At 36.7% G+C, this 17,771-nt stretch overlaps 1 protein-coding gene across 11 annotated transcripts in view; it reads left to right on the top strand.

The window, feature by feature from the left end:
* Nucleotides 1-17,771, top strand: part of ARHGAP21 (Rho GTPase activating protein 21) — a 127,933-nt gene that overhangs the window by 69,224 nt on the left and 40,938 nt on the right. For all 11 annotated transcript variants that reach the window (XR_010339548.1, XR_010339547.1, XM_021665426.2 and 8 more), the window contains 2 exons: nucleotides 14,072-14,164; nucleotides 16,029-16,107. Coding sequence is in view for 9 of the 11 variants with exons in the window: in XM_021665426.2 (XP_021521101.1) it covers nucleotides 14,072-14,164; nucleotides 16,029-16,107 (172 nt within the window). In the remaining 2 variants the exon portion in view is untranslated. The remainder of the gene's footprint in view (nucleotides 1-14,071; nucleotides 14,165-16,028; nucleotides 16,108-17,771) is intronic.

A 17,771-nucleotide genomic window follows, 5' to 3' on the forward strand; every position in this document is an offset into this window, starting at 1 on the left:
TGATTGGTGTTTGCTTTTCTAGGAACAGACTGTTACCTGAGTTAGCCTACAAATCCATGTCCATGTCAGTTTAGACTGTAGCCACTTCTTAGAACTGTCTTTTCTCTTCCTTCTTTTTTTTTTCTCCTACTTTGCTCAGCCCCCAAGGTAGCCTCTGGGTTGGTGGGGCATTATTTGTAGTTACTCTTCCTCTTAAGTGTGGGAGAATCCCTGACAGATTTGTAACTAGGCTTGGGCTTTTTTTTCTGATTGCTGGGTAGAAAAGTTCTTAAAATGGATGCTCATGTTCAGTGGCCTGGGCATATATTGTTTCACTGGTATCATTAGTATTTTGGGATGTAATTTTCTAGCAGCTAGGCTGTACATGTATATATACTATGGTTCAGATATAAATTACCCATCTCTTTATATTAGCCCAGTTAGCTAGTACACTGATAAGTCATTAGATAATTTGCTGCCCATGTATTTGTCCTATTAAGATGTAGTTATAATTACCAAGTTATTTGTAGTTTGCTATTATGGGTAATATTTCCCAATGTAAAATGTATAAACTCACTTATATACATGTATACACACATACACATATGCATAAATACACACAAAAGTAATAATAAGTGATTCTGTATGTTGCTAGTAACAAGGTAACTTCAAAATATTTATTTTGTTCTTCTCTAGTGGATAGGTGGGAAAATACAGGAAAGGGGATCTCCAGGGTTGTCTTTTGACTAACTAGGACATGGTTAAAACACTTGGGAACCTCAGATATAAAGGGCTGTGATGGCAAGAATATAAATATATATAATTTTTGACTTTTTTTTTTTTTTTTTTAAATGAGACAGAGTTTCGCTCTTGTTGCCCAGGAGGATGCAGTGCAATGACTCAATTTCAGCTCACTACAGCCTCTGCCTCCTGGGTTCAAACAATTCTCCTGCCTCAGCCTCCTGAGTAGCTGGGATTACAGGTGCCTGCCACCACGCACAGCTAATTTTTGTACTTTTAGTAGAGACAGGGTTTCACCATGTTGGCCAAGCTGATCTCTAATTCCTGACCTCAGGTGATGCACCACTTTGGCCTCCCAAAGTGCTGGGATTACAGGTGTGAGCCACTGCACCTGGCTGACCTATGATATGTATTTTTTAAAAAAGATTGACTTTGCTTGAAAGAGACTTGCTTGAGGAGGAAGTGATAAGCGCTTTCAAATGTTTGAAAGGATATTTTGTACAAGATGAAGTAGATTGATGTTTCACAATTTTTAAAAGCTATAGATAGACATTTTCCCTAATTCTCTACTGGAAAATTCCTACTCATATTTTGGAGACAATCTGAGTGATTGTTCATGCTATGTGGTAAACAAGTAGGAAATTTCTTCCTCCTGACATACCTGTTCTAGGGAGGTGGTGGCAGCAGCACGAACCTAATGAAGGCAAATAGAGAAACGACAGGCAAAGACTGAATATTAGAATATGCAGGCTGGGTGTGGTGGCTCAGGCCCTTGATCCCAGCACTTTGGGAGGTCGAGGTGTGTGGATCACCTGAGGTCAGGAGTTGAGGCTAGCATAGCCAACATGGTGAAACCCCGCCTCTACTAAAAATACAAAAATTAGCTGGGCGTGGTGGCGCATGCCTGTAGTCCCAGCTACTTGGGAGGCTGAAGCAGGAAAACCCCTTGAAACCAAGAGGCGGAGGTTGCAGTGAGCCAAGATTGTTCCACTGCACTCCAGTCTGGTGGACAGAGTGAGACTCTGTCTGAAGGAAAAAAGAAAGAATATGCAAAATAAACTTTCCTTATATACTTAGACTTTTAAGTATTTTTATGGAAAAGAATATTTTTTATGTATTACTTTCAGAGTAAAGATAATTAAGGATAGAAATTGTCTTTCATTGCTGAGGTTTTAATGCCTAGTAAGTACCTAGTACATATAGTAGGAGCTCAGATGTTTGCTGAGTAAATGTGTTGAATTAAGGGAGGTGCACTGGGGTCTTTCTGATGACCACCATCTTGATTTGGCACAAGCTTCTAAAATGACTACTCCCAAAGCTGCAAAATTTAGTATGTTAGATCTAACCTCTGCTGTTGAAGAAGAAAAGCATATTTCCGACTGCCCTCCTACTTTTCTTTGGTCTTTTCCCATCAACCTCTAACACAAAGTGCCAGTGACACTCTTGATTTAGAAATCAGTTTCCCATAGCTGCTATGTGTGTAAGCTAGAACAGTAATAACAAAAAAAAATGGTAATCTTGGATTTATGTAACCACTTGGACTTCCTCTTTATAAAATAAACTGGTAAAATAAGGGGGTCAAGTTAGATGAAAGATTTTAAAAAAAAAACAAAAAACCCTTTTATTTGAAGTCCCTGGAAACCTTGCTTATAGTGATCTAAAGTGCAAGGAATTCAATTGGATTAAAGAAGCATTGTCAGAAATTCCATTTCTAGGAATAGATTTTAAGAGTTTGAAAGTTAATTTGGCAGCCAAGAAAATAAATGAAGTTTTAAAAATAAAGTGAAATTTAGGATTTCAGAGAACTAATTGGAGATGCTGAACAGATAGGGCTATACAGGTAAAAACAAGAAGAAAAGTACATGACAAAGTATTAATGCTCTCCAGAATATTAATTTCTCCTCTGGAAAGAACTTCTTTATAGAAATGTTGTTCTAGAGGTAACTCTGTAATTAGGTGATTTTGAGCTTTTTTTTCCTAAATTTTTAAATTTATAATTGACAAGTATACATATTTATGAGATACAGTGTGATATTTTAATGCATGTATACATTGTATAATGATCAAGTCATTGTATAATGGTTTCTTTTTATTATTAAAAAAATTTTTTTAGAGATGATTTCTCACTATGTTGCTTAGGCTGGTCTTGAACTCCTGAGCTCAAGAGATTCGCCCACCTTGGCCTCCCAAAGTGCTAGGATTACAGGACTGAGCTACCATGCTAAGCCATTTTTTTTTTTTCTGTAAATATAGGCTCTCATTCCGTCTCCCAGGCTGGAATACAGTGGCTCAATCTCAGCTCACTGCAATCTCCACCTCAGCCTCTGGAATAGCTGGGACCACAGGCATGCACCACCATGCTTGACTAATTTTTATAATTTTTGTAGAGACAGGGTTTTGCCATGTTGCGTAGGGTGGCTTTGAACTCCTGGGCTCCTGGCTCTGCCTCCAAAGTGCTAGGATTACAGGTGTGAGCCACCACACCGGGCCAAGTTGATTTTATAGAGGTTGAGCTGTCTTTTTTAAAGCTGCTCCATAACTTAAGACCTTAATCATAGACATCCCCTAGTTGGGTAGTTCCATTTTCCTTCCTGATTGCTCTCCAGCTAGTTAGCCTACATTGAAAGTACATGATCCATAATTTAGTAAAGACTTAATTATAATATTTATAGTCCCTGTTTTTGATGTTTAACATATAATTTTTCATGTTTGCTATGAAAACAGAACAGAAATATTTACATGTAAATGTCAAATACATTAAATCAAGAAATATAATTTCTGTTTATTCCCTTAGCAAACATCTGTTGAGTCTGTCCTGTGAGCCACCCACTAAACTAATTGCTGGGAAGCAGTGTGGCCTCTAACCTCACTTCTTTCGGATAACTGTGCACATGTCACCTTTTAGAGAGGACATCCCTGACTACTTCAGAAAAACAGCCCTCCCTTTTCCTCTTCCTTTCTTTCTCACTCTGCTTATTGTTCTCCATGGCACTTACCACCATTTCTCATATTTCTTCTTGAGCATTTTTCTCCCTCATTTGGAATGTAGAGCAGAGACTTTATTCTCTTACTTTGTTTCTTAAAGCCCAGAACAGTTCCTGGCATATATACATCTAATGAATATATATGTATAGAACACAGACTCTGATTCCTTGTGCCATGATCCTGCAACAACTGCATATGCCTTTATGTAATTATTTTATACTTATACCTTCCGCCAGACTAGGAACTACCTTTTTTTTTTTTTCCCCCTGAGACGGAGCCCCTCGTTCTGTCACTCAGTTTGGAGCATAGCAGCACAGTCTTGACTCACTGGAGCTTCTGCCTCCTGGGTTCAAGTGATTATCCTGCCTGAGCCTCCTGAGTAGCTGGGACTACAGGCATGCACCACCACACCCTGCTAATTTTTATGTTTTTTAAGTAGAGATCAAGTTTCACCATGTTGGCCAGACTGGTCTTGATCTCCTGACCACAAGTGATCCACCCACCTCAGCCTCCCAAAGTGCTGGGATTACAGGTGTGAGCCTCTGCACCTGGCCAGAACTTCTTGAAGTGAGAGTTTTAACCACCAGGCAAGGGGATCTCAGGTGGGGTATCCATTGGGTTGTTGACAGATGAATAGCATTTTATCAGGAGGAAGGAAAAACGGCATTCTAGAACAGATTTCAGAGGTATTTAGAAGTTACATTTGCCCAGATTTGGTGGAAGGATTTGAGGATGGGAGTGTATGTCTCCAGTTAAAGATGCGTTTGGAGCATTATGCTTAGCTTTTCTGGCTTGAGTGACTGGTTAGATGGAGGTGTCATTAAATGAAGTATTGAAGGATATCCAAGTGAAATATCTCTCCTTCCTCTGGAGAAATGAGTTTAGTTTGGGATAAGTTGTATTTCTGATGCCTGTAGAGAGTTCACTATCTGGTTGAAAACTTGTGTCTGGAGTTCTTAAGTAAGAGGTAAGGGGTTGAAAATAGATTTGACAGTCATCATTTTATATGTTATAATTAAGTCTTAAGCATAAATGAAACCATACACAGAGAGCATAAAGACATGTAGAATGAAGATGGGACTCTAAGAAATGGTCAGAGAAAGAAGAATCAGGAAATCTGAGAATAAATAGTGGAAAGGTCTGAGGACAACCAGGAATAGTTGGTAATTTGCTTATTAGGAGGTGATAATTTTAAGTGGGGCAGGGAGTGGAAAACTTGTCCTTTGTCATAGAGAATTCATGAGGATTTGGACTAAAGGAATACAGTTGGACTGGACCTGACAAATGGCAGATTGGTAAAGTTACTGAGAACAGTTTCAGTGCAGTTTACGGAAGGGAGGAGGAAGACAAATAGGAGTGGGTTGGAACATAAACATTAGAGCATCGAAGTGTGACAAGGTCAGGGTAGGGTAGTTGGTGAGTTTGCCCCGCAGGAGGTATTTGTTAATTTCTAAGAAACCCTGAATTAGAGGCAACTGAAGGTGAGTATAGACTACGTTTGTAAGAAGTGTGAAAAACAAAGGGATAGAGATGAAGCTATGTGGAAGGGTGGAGAGAACTTTTGTTGTTTTAAGTTTGGGAATCTTTTGTATATCCATGAGATTTGGAGAGAAGACTAGGTATTGTCCCACATGAAGTTTTACATGTGAGAAGGGATAATTAGGGGGGCAAGGTCCTGAAGGAGGCTGATGACTAAATCCCTACTTGAAATAGGACCAAGGAAATGAGGACAGGCAAAGAAAAAAAAGTTGAGGATACAGCAGTTGAGTGAACTGGGAGGCAAGGTTATCCAACTAGTGTGAGGAAATCAGCATGGAACAGCAAGTTAAAGAGGGTATTGTGGCCGCGTGTGATGACTCATGCCTTTTATCCCAGCACTTTGAGTGGGAGGCCGAGGCAGGAGGATCCCTGGAAGTCAGTTTGGGATCAGCCTGGTCAACATAGCAAGACCTTGTCTCTGTAAAAAAAAAATAAAAAAGAAGGTTACTAGAAGTTTGAAACAGCAACCTTGAGGGAGCAGGAATTAAAATGCAAGCAAGAGACTTTTCTGAGCACTGTCAAGAACTGAACTGAACTTGGAAATTGTAAATCAGTGGTTGTTATGCAGTTTTATTCAGCTGTAGTAGCAGGCCAAGAACAAGAATAGAGCAGGTGTATTTTGGAATTCTCCATAGTTAGAGATTGGCAAACCAAATGCTTTGAAAGGTTAAGGGGAAAGGAAGTTGAGGGTGCTTTTGAATTTTGTTGAAATACTGATCCATGGGTAATCTTAATAGGAAAGAAAGAAGTTTTTGTTCCAATTTTAGTACATGTGTTGCTGGAGCAAGCATGAAAGTAATTTCTGGAGGGAGACTGATAATTTACAAGAATGGAGAAGGCTAAAGGGAATGGAAGGTCTTGATAAAGTCAAGCGAGGTTAATTAGTTAAAGGATTGAGAGGTGATAAAGTCAGATAGAAAGATAGTTGGTTAGAGCACCATAACAAATTTTTCTGAGTTTGCAGACAAATTAAATTCTAGCATAACAGGAATAATAGGGCTATGAATCTAGATGTGATAATATTGTTTGTGAACTGCGTGACATGTTAGGGCAAAAAACCCAATGCTACGTGAACTTCAAATACTTCGGAAGGCATATACCAGGATTCTTTGTTCATTGTAGGATAATCAACGCCTGGCACATTTGTGAGAGCCCGGTAAATATTTGTTGAATTAATAACACCTATCCAGTCTTTCTTGCCTGAATAGTTCATAATGCCAGAAAATTTTGATTCACGTCTGACACCTAGTGGTATTGTACTTAAACTGCTATTGAGTGGCAGCATTTTCCTTGAACGATTTGAGGGAAATAGTACAGATTAGTTGTAGCATAATTGCTTTGTTCCTGAAACAACTCTTCAAGTTGGTTTTGGGAATTTTTATTATTGACATTTTCCAGGGCTCTAATTTTAATTAGCAAACATTTATTGAACATCTACTATATGCCGGGCACTGTTCTGTGTGCTGGAGATTTTCATGTACTATATGTTCTTGTGCATATATGAACTCATTGAACTTGAATATATGGGTAGAGCATTTGCATTGGGAATGGGCTACTTGTTAAGAAACTTAATTTAGGATTATATTGTGATTTTTACATCTGAAACTTTTCTAAATTTATTTCATAGCCTTTGGGGCTATCATTTCTGTCATGATATACTGCTTTGTATTAATGTTAAGTAGGTATAAGGAAGATGAAAATAGAGTGGGTTTGTCAGCTTACGCTAGAAATAACATTGTGCAGAATGGTACACGCTGTGAAGAACTATTGAAGGAGTTTGTTGTCTTTCCTTGAAGAAAATGTAAAGTTCTTATCTGTTAGTGGTGTATATGGATGTATTTAAAGTATCTATGAATGAATTGATATGATTATCTGGGATTTCCATTAAAATGTTTTAAAGTGGGTAGGTTTCGATGAAACAAGATTGACAGATTTTTAATAATTATTTAAGCTGCATTCATGGGGCTTTATTGACCTCTCTACTTTTGTGTATGCTGGACATTTCTACAGTAAAATCTTTTAAAAACTAGAGGGGTGTGGGTTGAAAGAAAGGTTAGCATGATTCAGTTAGAACATGGTTTGCTTTTTTATATTAAACAGATTTTCTTATTTCATTTTTTTCTATTATTACTTGAAGATCAGGAAGTGTAGAAAGATAGTATGTTTTTATTAATAATACATATAATGTGATTGAGACCTGACAGGTGACATTCTACTGACAGTATCCAGAGATTATTGGAATTTGGGCTTGGGAGCTCATAGTAATTGCTGGATCTGCAGATTGGAGACTTGGAGATATAATTTTAAAGTGCTAGCTATCACTCTGCAAGTGAGAGCATTTTGAGTGAGAACTTGGGGAACACCTCGATTTAATAAGTTGGCACATCTTTCTTAGTGATTCTCTGCTTACCAAAAAAAAACACAAAAAACACTAACTAAAAAAGGACTAATAATCTGCCATAGCAGTCTTCTTAAATTGGATTCTGCTTAATGACTTATATAGGATGTGTTTATCATATGATACATATGGATTTTTAATGTTGGACATTTGTGTCTCTGTTAGACTCTTAGAAAAAGTATATGATACCAGTAAACCATGTCCCCAAAATAAAAGTTAGAAGCCTGTTGTCAAAATAAGAAATAATAGTTATGAAATATTTTAGGCATACAAAATATAGGAAAAAAATGTTACTTTCAAATGCTTGCCACCCATCTTTGGCAAGTGACATAAATGACTGCAAATATAATAAGGCCCTTTTGTGCCACTCCTTTCCTCTTCCCTTCCCCTAGAGGTAATTACTAGCCTAAATTTGGTGTATATTACTCCTTATTTTTTTTTTTTCTTAATAGCTCCACAGTTCCTCAATAAATTCTTCTACATGGTGTTTTTTCTGTGGCAGTCTGTTCTCCATCAAAGAGAAATGAAGATCCCTTTTTATCCCTCAGACATAACTTTGCTATGGATTTCAATGTAGATTGGAGTTTCAATTATTTTTTATCTGAAAAATAGATACTAATTTCAATATGCTGTTCATTTCCCTTAAATAACTGATGCTTGATGCCTTCATATTCTATTATGTGACATACCTCTTCAGCTTTCCACCTTTGTGGAGGATACACTTCTTCCAAGGCTTATCTGACTTTCAGATTGGAGCACAGTCTCATGTCAATGGCCTTTTGTTGCATAGGGATAGAGATTTTTCTTTGGCAACAAAGAAACCAATGGAAAAAAATACTGTTTTTTGAAATAAGTGCCATAAAAGCAGAGATGTGGTTCAATTAAAAAAATTTTCCAGTAGCAAGTTTGAGAATTCGGAGAGAGAAGAAACAAAACAAAAGCTCAATCTCGGTGATAACCATTATTTTCTTTCTTTCTTTTATATTATTTTTAAAGCCTATAGCACATGGTATTCCCAGGCAGTCTCCCATCCAAGTATTAACCAGCCCCAGTCCTGCTAAACTTCTGACATTAGACAAGATTGGGCATGTTTAAGGGGGTATGGCCATAGACGATAGCCATTATTTTCTATTGCTTTGCTCTTGATTACAATGTGGGGTAGGTTTTCTTTGTATAAAGTACATATGTTTCCAGTCTGTTAAGAAATATGTTTCTCTTGTCCTCAGAACTGTAGGATTATTTTCACCTATTATGATCTATTTTTCTATGATCTTCATTAAAGAGTTCTTTTTGTAATTGGCATAGTTCAAATTTTGTTGCTTCTTAAAAGTAATTATTTCCTTTAGTCTTTTTTTTGTATGCTTAATATTTTTAAATTTTGAATAATTTAGATGCTGCAAATGATTTTAGCATTTTCCACAGAAGGTCACTAGAGATTTAACTCATCCTTTTTGACTGACAAAGCCCCCAGGCCTATAGATGTAGCACTTTGGTTTTAGACACAATCTCTTTGAAGACAGGTGTATAGTTTGTGTCAGAGTTATTGGAAATTTTTTTACTATAATCTCTTATTACCTTTTTACTTTCTTTTCTTTCAAGTTTTCCACCCCACCCGCTCCCTGGCAGTATTCCTTGACTTCCCTATGACAGTTGAGGTGTTTGTTTGTTTGTTTGTTTGTTTTGAGATGTAGTTTTGTTCTTGTTGCCCAGGCAGGGGTATCATGGCGCAATCTCGGCTCACTGCAACCTCTGCTTACTGGGTTCAAGCAATTCTCCTGACTCAGCCTCTCGAGTAGCTGGGATTACCAGCATGTGCCACCATGCCTGCATAATTTTGTATTTTTAGTAGAGATGGGTTCCTCCATGCTGGACAGGCAGGTCTCGAACTCCTGACCTCAGGTGATCCACCCATCTCAGTCTCCCAAAGTGCTGGGATAACAGGTGTGAGCCACTACGTCCAGCTGACAGTTGAGTTTTATGGGTATCCTTTCAGCCAGTGTTTATTGCTCACTTGCGATGTGACGGGCTCTGTGTACCCAAGATCATCTCTGATCTGTTTGTAAACTTGAAAAGTTTATAATCAGGACTATCATAATAATAAGTAATACTTATATAATATCTAGCACATGCAGGTATTTATTAAGTGCTTTACTGGATTGTCTTTTTTTTTTTTTTTTTTTTTGAGATGGAGTTTCGCTCTTGTTACCCAGGCTGGAGTGCAATGGCGCGATCTCGGCTCACCGCAACCTCCGCCTCCTGGGTTCAGGCAATTCTCCTGCCTCAGCCTCCTGAGTAGCTGGGATTACAGGCACGTGCCACCGTGCCCAGCTAATTTTTTGTATTTTTAGTAGAGACGGGGTTTCACCATGTTGACCAGGATGGTCTCGATCTCTTGACCTCGTGATCCACCCGTGTCAGCCTCCCAAAGTGCTGGGATTACAAGCGTGAGCCACAGCGCCCGGCCTGGATTGTCTTTTTTAATCCTCACAACAACCTTTCCAGGTAGGAATAATTATTATCATTCCAATTTTTTCAGATCAGTAAACTGGGGGCACATAGAAATCCTTTGTCTAAAATCACTTGGATATAGGGTTATCATATGAAATACAGAATGCTCAATTAAACTTGAATTTCAGATAGACCACTACTATTTTTTAGTTTAAATATATATCAAATATTGTAAAATCTGATGACCCCACTTGGAAAATGAGTGGTAGAGCTGGGATTTAAAACCACGTAATATGGTTATTGGGCCAAAGGTCTTAACTGTTGCATTATAATGAATACAGAGAATAAGAATCATATCCACCTGGACATTCAGTATTTAGATGGCAGCTACTATCTATATATAATTAATTTTTTTACTCGAGTTATTTTTCCCCCAGCTGATCGTATTTACTTCATTGTAGACGTATGTGCATTCTTTCTGATTTCAAGTGTAATATTCAAGTTCAGGTAAATTTATATGTGCTTTGTATGTCTTCTTAAGTCAGTAATAATTATATATTAACTAATATAAAATGGGATTTTTTCTGAACGTGGTTACTTGAGCCATTCTCATCCATGTAATATAATTGTCTTTTTACCTTTTTTTCTGCAAATATAGGAAGATTTAACTATATATGTGCCAAAAACCCACACTTTTCTTTTGATAAAGTTAAGGAAATGATATTTGAATAAGGTATTTAACAGTTCTTTGAACATGTCCCATGTATTCTCAAAAAATTGAGAAGTTATAAAATGCAGATGTGGAACTGAAAGCAACTTTTACTAAGAATTGCCAAGGAAGCCATCTGGGTCTGCTAAGTAATCATACAGGAAAGTAAGGAGTCATTTTTCCTGGAGAATTAACACAACTTGGGATCAGGCTTTTAGTTCTGCATATCTAGAAATTTACTTAACAGAAAATAAAGACCTAAGAGGGCTTGTGAATAATGACACACATTTTAAATGTGATACTTTTGATTTCCAGTTCTGGCAGAATTGTGGAGTACATATCTGAAAAAGAAGATGCTCTTAAAAATTTATGAGTCAAGTGTTTAACTGAAGACATAGAGCCAAGGTGTTTAGAAACTGAAGAAAAATGTGCTTCTTAGTGAAATCTCCTTATATTTAAGGGATACTTATGGGAAATGTTTTTCTCTGTCTAGGAGGAATTGGATGGTACCTAGGTAGCAAGTCGGATTTTTGGAGAAAGTTCAGAAAGGAAAGGGAGCAAGAATTAAAAGTGCAACTCTCAGCAGATGTAACAGTGCTTGCTATAGGATTGGACTCTATTTTAATGTTCCATCTTCATATGTTTTCAGGCATAGTGTATTGAAATACTTGTCAGTGGCAAAGTATGTCTGACTTTACAATGGCAGTCATTTCAAAATTAGTATTTCTTTTATAGAATTAACACCACATTATTTTGGACCACCTCTATTCTGTGTAAGTGAAATTTTCTATCAGAATTTTCAGAAGTCACCACATTGCTACCCAGCCAACTTTTTATTATTTTGTAGAATTCATTAATAGTCATTTACATTTTGTTTTTTTTAAATATGATATAATCACCTTTGAGACACAGTGGAGTAGAAGACATTAATAGGAAAAATGTCTCTTCTCTTTTATTACATAAATCTTTCCATGAAAGCAGTGACTTGATGCAACAAAACTTACTAAGCCTTTAGATCTCTAGCCAAGAAGATACATGTTTTTCTTTAATGCCAACTGTTGTAAATATTAGACTGACCTAACCCGATCGCCAACTTCATTGGAATTCAGCATTTGCATTTTAAGTGATCTGAATTGATAAGAAAGTATTTTTCCTTTTAAATTAATTGTAAGTGGACTGTCTATTTGAATACAGTAAAGCCTGAGAAATGAATCACTTTCAGTTACTTGTGAGGTGGCATGGAATTGTCACACATGAATTCAGACTTGGGTTCAAATCCCTATGCTGCCTTTTAGCAAGTTACTGAGTCTCTTTTTCCTCTTCAGTCAAATAGCAATTTTAGGATCATAATGCCCATCTTGAGGGCTTGTGTAAGTTTAAACTAAACAAGAAATATATTAACTCATTGAATAATTATTTGTTGAATGCCTGCTCTGTGTTGTGGTATTAATGAACATGACAAAAATTCCTGCTCTTTATGTTAGTGAGAGAGACACAACAAACATGTAAGAAAATAAAAATGTAATTTTTGGTAGTGAGTTGTAAGTTTTATGAAGAAAAATAAAGCCTAGCACACATAGAAAATTTCAAGTGGCAAAGGAAGGGATTTGAATCCATGTCTACTAGCTTCTAAAACAAGCAATTTTTACTTTGCCCCATTGCCTTTGATATCTAGTCATTCATTGCTTCAGAGGTCTTCTTTCAGAATAAATAGCTAAGTATTTAAGGGGAGCTACTCATAGATGTTCCTTTATTAAGTAACTTCTTTTGAGCCATCTTGGTGCATACTCTGGTAACAATTCAGTTTTATATGGCAGTGATTATGAATTCTTTATATTTGACACTCAATCATTTTCTGCCCAGTATTGCTGTTTAACAAGTAGTATCTTGTTACTCAACACATGTATATGACTTTTTTCTCAGTTACATTCTTCTTTAAGGGTCAGGACTGTGTCTTCTACTTCAGTGATTCTCAAACTTCAGTGTGCATCACAATCACCTCAGAGTTTCTCATTCAGGAGATCTAGGGTGGGGTCCACAAATTTGCATTTCTGACATATTCCCAGGTGATACTGATGCTGCTGGTCTGGGGACCACACTTTGAGAACTACCGTGTACTTCCTTCTTCCCTAACAATACTTATCATGCTATTTATCACTTAGCTTAAATGTCCTCTCATCTGTCAATCTGTCGTTGACTTCTATTTCACTGATACGGCTAGTTGTTCTCAAAATTTAATGTGTATTAGGATCACCTGGGAAAGTTGTTGACAAAGCAGATTTCTGGTCAGACTCCGTTATCCATTTTTAGCAAGCACCTTAGATGTTAATGCCAATGATCCATGGAAAACAGCTTGTGAAATTCTGACTTACAGGATTGATCATGCTCTCCTCATTGCCATGACTGTATGTTGTATTTGTCTCTGATTGTTTTTTATACTATACTGTCATTTGTCTGTATGTCTTTCTCCTCCTACCAGAGTCCCTGAAGGGAAAAGAATATGTCTTATTCATTGTTACATTCTAATGCTTAGCACAATGCAGTATTAAAAAGCAGTAGAGGCCGGGCGCAGTGGTTCATACCTGTAATCCCAGCACTCTGGGAGGCTGAGGTGGGTGGATCATTAGGTCAGGACTTCGAGACCAGCCTGGCCAATATAGTGAAACCCTTCTCTACTAAAAACATACAAAAATTAGTGGGCGTGGTGGTGTGCGCCTGTAGTCCCAGCTACTCAGGAGGCTGAGGCAGGAGAATTGCTTGAACCCAGGAGGCAGAGGTTGCAGTGAGTTGAGATTGCACCGTTGCACTCCAGCCTGGGTGACAGAGTGAGACTTCATCTCAGAAAAAAATAGCAGTATGAGTACCACCTGTATAATCAGCTTTGACACTTGTTAGCTGTGTGACCTTGGAGACTTTATTTAATCTCTCTCAGCCTCAGTTTCCTCTTTTATGAATGGTAGTAGCAGTACTTACTTGCTATGGAAATTAGCTCTGAGATATGTACGGCATTTAGTGTGGCAGTTGACATATGGAATGTAGCCAGTAAATGGAAACCATTACAGTGTTATGGTTGTCATTATGTTTTGGAGGAAGCAAAATAAATGAATTAATGAAAACCCCTACATTACAATTTTAGCATCCAAATTCAGGGTATGTATTTAATACTTCATTAAAAATCTTTGCTTAATTGTCTCAAATGATATTTTATATTTTGGTATTTTAGTGAAGTATTGCGAAGTAAAATTATGCTTTGGGCTTCTTCTCTGTAACAGGAAAACAAAGAAACCGCTTGGAACCAATGGATACCATATTTGTTAAACAAGTTAAAGAAGGAGGACCTGCTTTTGAAGCTGGATTATGTACAGGTGCTAATATTCTTCTTTAAACAATACCTTTTAATTTCTTTTTCACTTTATTCCATATTTTGTGTGCGATATTTTTTCCTTTTCTATCTTTCTATGTGCTTCTTCCTTTCCTTCACATCTGTTGTTACTAATTTTGAGACCTAATTATGTTTCTTGATGCCTATATGGTTGGGTTTGAACAGAAATAACAATATAAATTGATACACTGTGAGCGCTTTTAATTACCACACAGATAATAGACTCTTGGAGGCTCTTTTAAGGAACATATTTTGCATGCATTGAATTTTGACAAAGGATTACAAAGTAGCAAAATGTTGAAGGTATTTATTTGATATAAGTGAAATAATCTTCTTGGATTTCCAAGTTCTAGAAATGCCTGATCTGCCAGAATTCAGTTAATTAATTTGCTGCACAAAATGTGGCTTACATCTGCAGTAAGCCTGGCTTCATCTGAAGGTGTCAGTATATGTGGTCTAATTGCCTGGATATAGTAGCTGTTTGTTCTGAAATGTTTTATGATTTTTGATTTTAATAAAACACTCTAAAATACTTTTTTCTTTTGTTTTTTAAACATTAATTTAAAATGCAAATAACTGGAAAACTATCTTTCACTGCCTTTTAAATAAAATGCTATATTTTCATCTACAAATATTAGAAAGTAGTAGACATCATTGCTAAGATTTATAGGGATGTACTGTTAATGTATTACCACCTTAGCTATTTTTTTATTATACTTTAAGCCTAATTTAAGTATCATTAATATGTATAATATGTATATTAGTGTGCATATGGAATTTCTTTACAAAGAATGTATCATCTGTCATCTTTTAAGCCTCACATGATTGAGGAGCTGAAGTGGACATATACTGTGATAAGCATACAAAAAGTACATTGTTCCCTATTTTCTTCTTTCCTCTGTCCTTTCCATCGTTCTTTGTCTCTGTCTTTTCCTTTCTACTCTGAGTTTTTCTGAGTAATCCAATGTCCTTTTCCTTAGTCAAAAGCATGCATCTACCCATTTTTAAGTTTTATAGTACAGACTAATCAATAAACCAAATAGATTTGGGAGACTACAAGGAATCAGCTGGACTAAAGTTAGAGGATACTGGGGAAATAAAGACAATCACTATTTTAAGCCTGTTGAATAATGTTCTCTATTAGAAATGACAGGGTGGGCCCGGGCGTGGTAGTACACACCTGTAATCTCAGCACTTTGGGAGGCCGAAGCTGGTGGATCACTTGAGGTCAGGAGTTCGAGACCAGCCTGGCCAACATGGTGAAACCCCGTCTCTACTAAAAATACAAAAATTATCCAGTCATGGTAGTGGGTGCCTGTAATCCCAGCTACTTGGGAGACTGAGGCAGGAGAATTGCTTGAAGCAGAGGGGCAGAGGTTGCAGTAAGCTGAAATTGTGCCACTGCACTCCAGCCTGGGCAACAAGAGTGAGACTCCTTCTCAAAAAAAAAAAAAAGAGAAAGAAATGACAGGGTAAGTGGAAGAATAATTAGTTCTGCAACTCAGGAAACAGCTGATGTGCCATAAGTAGTATAGCTCTGGTGACTATACCTTTTGAAATTTCTAAATTCAGTAATGACTGGAACTCTTACTTAGAACATGGCTAGTTTCACAAAAAGCTGGATATATTAAATTGTATTTACTTTCATAAAAGGTACTTTAAAATAATAAGCTAGGATATTCATATGTTATAATAAATATACTAATAATTATGTCACAATTCTCTATTTTATTATTTTAATATATACCACATTAAAAATAAGGACATTATTCAATAAATATTTCAAAAGTGTTCAAAAGTGACTTTCTGCAGGACTTCTCATGTGTTTTTTTTACTCCTCTTTGAAGGTGACCGAATTATAAAAGTCAATGGAGAAAGTGTTATTGGCAAAACCTATTCCCAAGTAATTGCTTTAATTCAGAACAGGTAAGAGTCTTACAGTGTTAATTTTGGCCAGAGATGGGTTTTAAAAATCAACAAAACACATAGATATAATACAGTATTCTATTCTTGTAAGAAATTGTGCTGACAAGGAGATGTGGAACTTTCCCGTAGATATAATGCATTTGAGAGTTGCCAAGGACCAGCTATCTGAGAAGAGCTTAGTTGGTGGCTTTGGTTTGGCAGATGTATCGGATTTATGATTAAAGTCATTTAGAGGCTGAGAGGCACACATTTTAGATTTACTGAGTTTCTCACTTTTATTTGAAGTGAGAAATAAATTTATTTATTTATAGAGTGACTATCCATGAGACCTCAAAAATCATTTAGTCCTACTCTCTTTCACCCACGTAACTGGAAAACTTTTCCAAATTACAAATAAAGAAGTTAGAAACCAAAGAGGTTATTACTATATTGAATTTCTGTCAAGGCTAGGCCATGGATCTGAGCCCAATCAGGTCATCACTCTGTTGTAAGAGGTTCTTAGATTCAAATACAGGAACTTTGGGATGATCTAATGGTTTCTGTTGGCTAAACTCACCTGTTTGTAATTCAATTGCAGTTCTTCATTTTCTGAAGTTTTTTTTATCAAGCTCTTCTAACCATATCTAGATCAGCTCATTCTGTAATCTAAATTATTTACAGTAATGCGCTAATACATTGTCATTTCTTACAATTAAATGACATGATCGTGATTAATTGATCTCAGAGTGTTTTCTTTAATGTTTTAATATTTAATGGGATTCTAACAGAAAACAACTCTTGAATATTGCCTCTTATGTTGATAATGAATGTAAAGCTTCTCCAAGGGATAACAGATCTACCAAATTTTTTTTGCTCAAAATAATTTAGATCATGATAAACACAACAATGTGTTTTAAATACACGATATGTTTTGTCAGCCCATAACTTAAAAGATTTTTATTGTATTTGTTAATATCTCTGCTTTAAAAACCAACTTAATCATTGTTTTCTTCAAAATCTACGTTCTTCTATTACTGGTACAGTTCATCTTTCAGAGTAATAACACTTCAACCACTAAAATCAATTTGAATAGATAAATATGTATTCATGATCTTATTTCCATTAAAAAAAATTGTGTTTCTTCTATCTGCAGCTGGTAGTAGATAGGTAATGCAGCACAAAGCCCTTGAGATTCTGCAGTGTATTAATGTAAACATATGTCCTTGCAGGCTGGGTGCAGTGGCTTATGCCTGTAATCCCAGCACTTTGGAAAGCTGAGGTGGGCAGATCACTTTAGCCCAGGAGTTTGATACCAGCCTGGGCAACATGGTGAAACCCTGTCTCTGCAAAAAATTAGCTGGGTGTGGTGGTGTGTGCCTGTTGTCCCTGCTACTTAGCAGGCTGAGATGGGAGGATCACCTGAGCCCAGGAGGTCAATCAAATGAGCCTTGATAGAGCCACTACACTCTAGCCTGGGTGACAGAGCAAGACCCTGTCTCAAAACAAAAACAACAAGAAAACAAACGTGTCCTTGTAGAAGAGTTTATCTCAGTGTTAGTATGTATTTTCTACCAACTCTAAATATTGAAATAAAAATACCTACATATTTTACTAGTTAAATTTATTTGAACCTGTGGCTCTCGTGGGTTTATCATAAACTGAGCTATGAAGCTAAACATAATGAT

This window comes from Aotus nancymaae, unplaced genomic scaffold (assembly GCF_030222135.1).
Source record: "Aotus nancymaae isolate 86718 unplaced genomic scaffold, 86718_ANA_hifiasm-v0.15.2.pri h1tg000077l, whole genome shotgun sequence".
In the NCBI taxonomy this organism is placed as follows: domain Eukaryota; kingdom Metazoa; phylum Chordata; class Mammalia; order Primates; family Aotidae; genus Aotus; species Aotus nancymaae.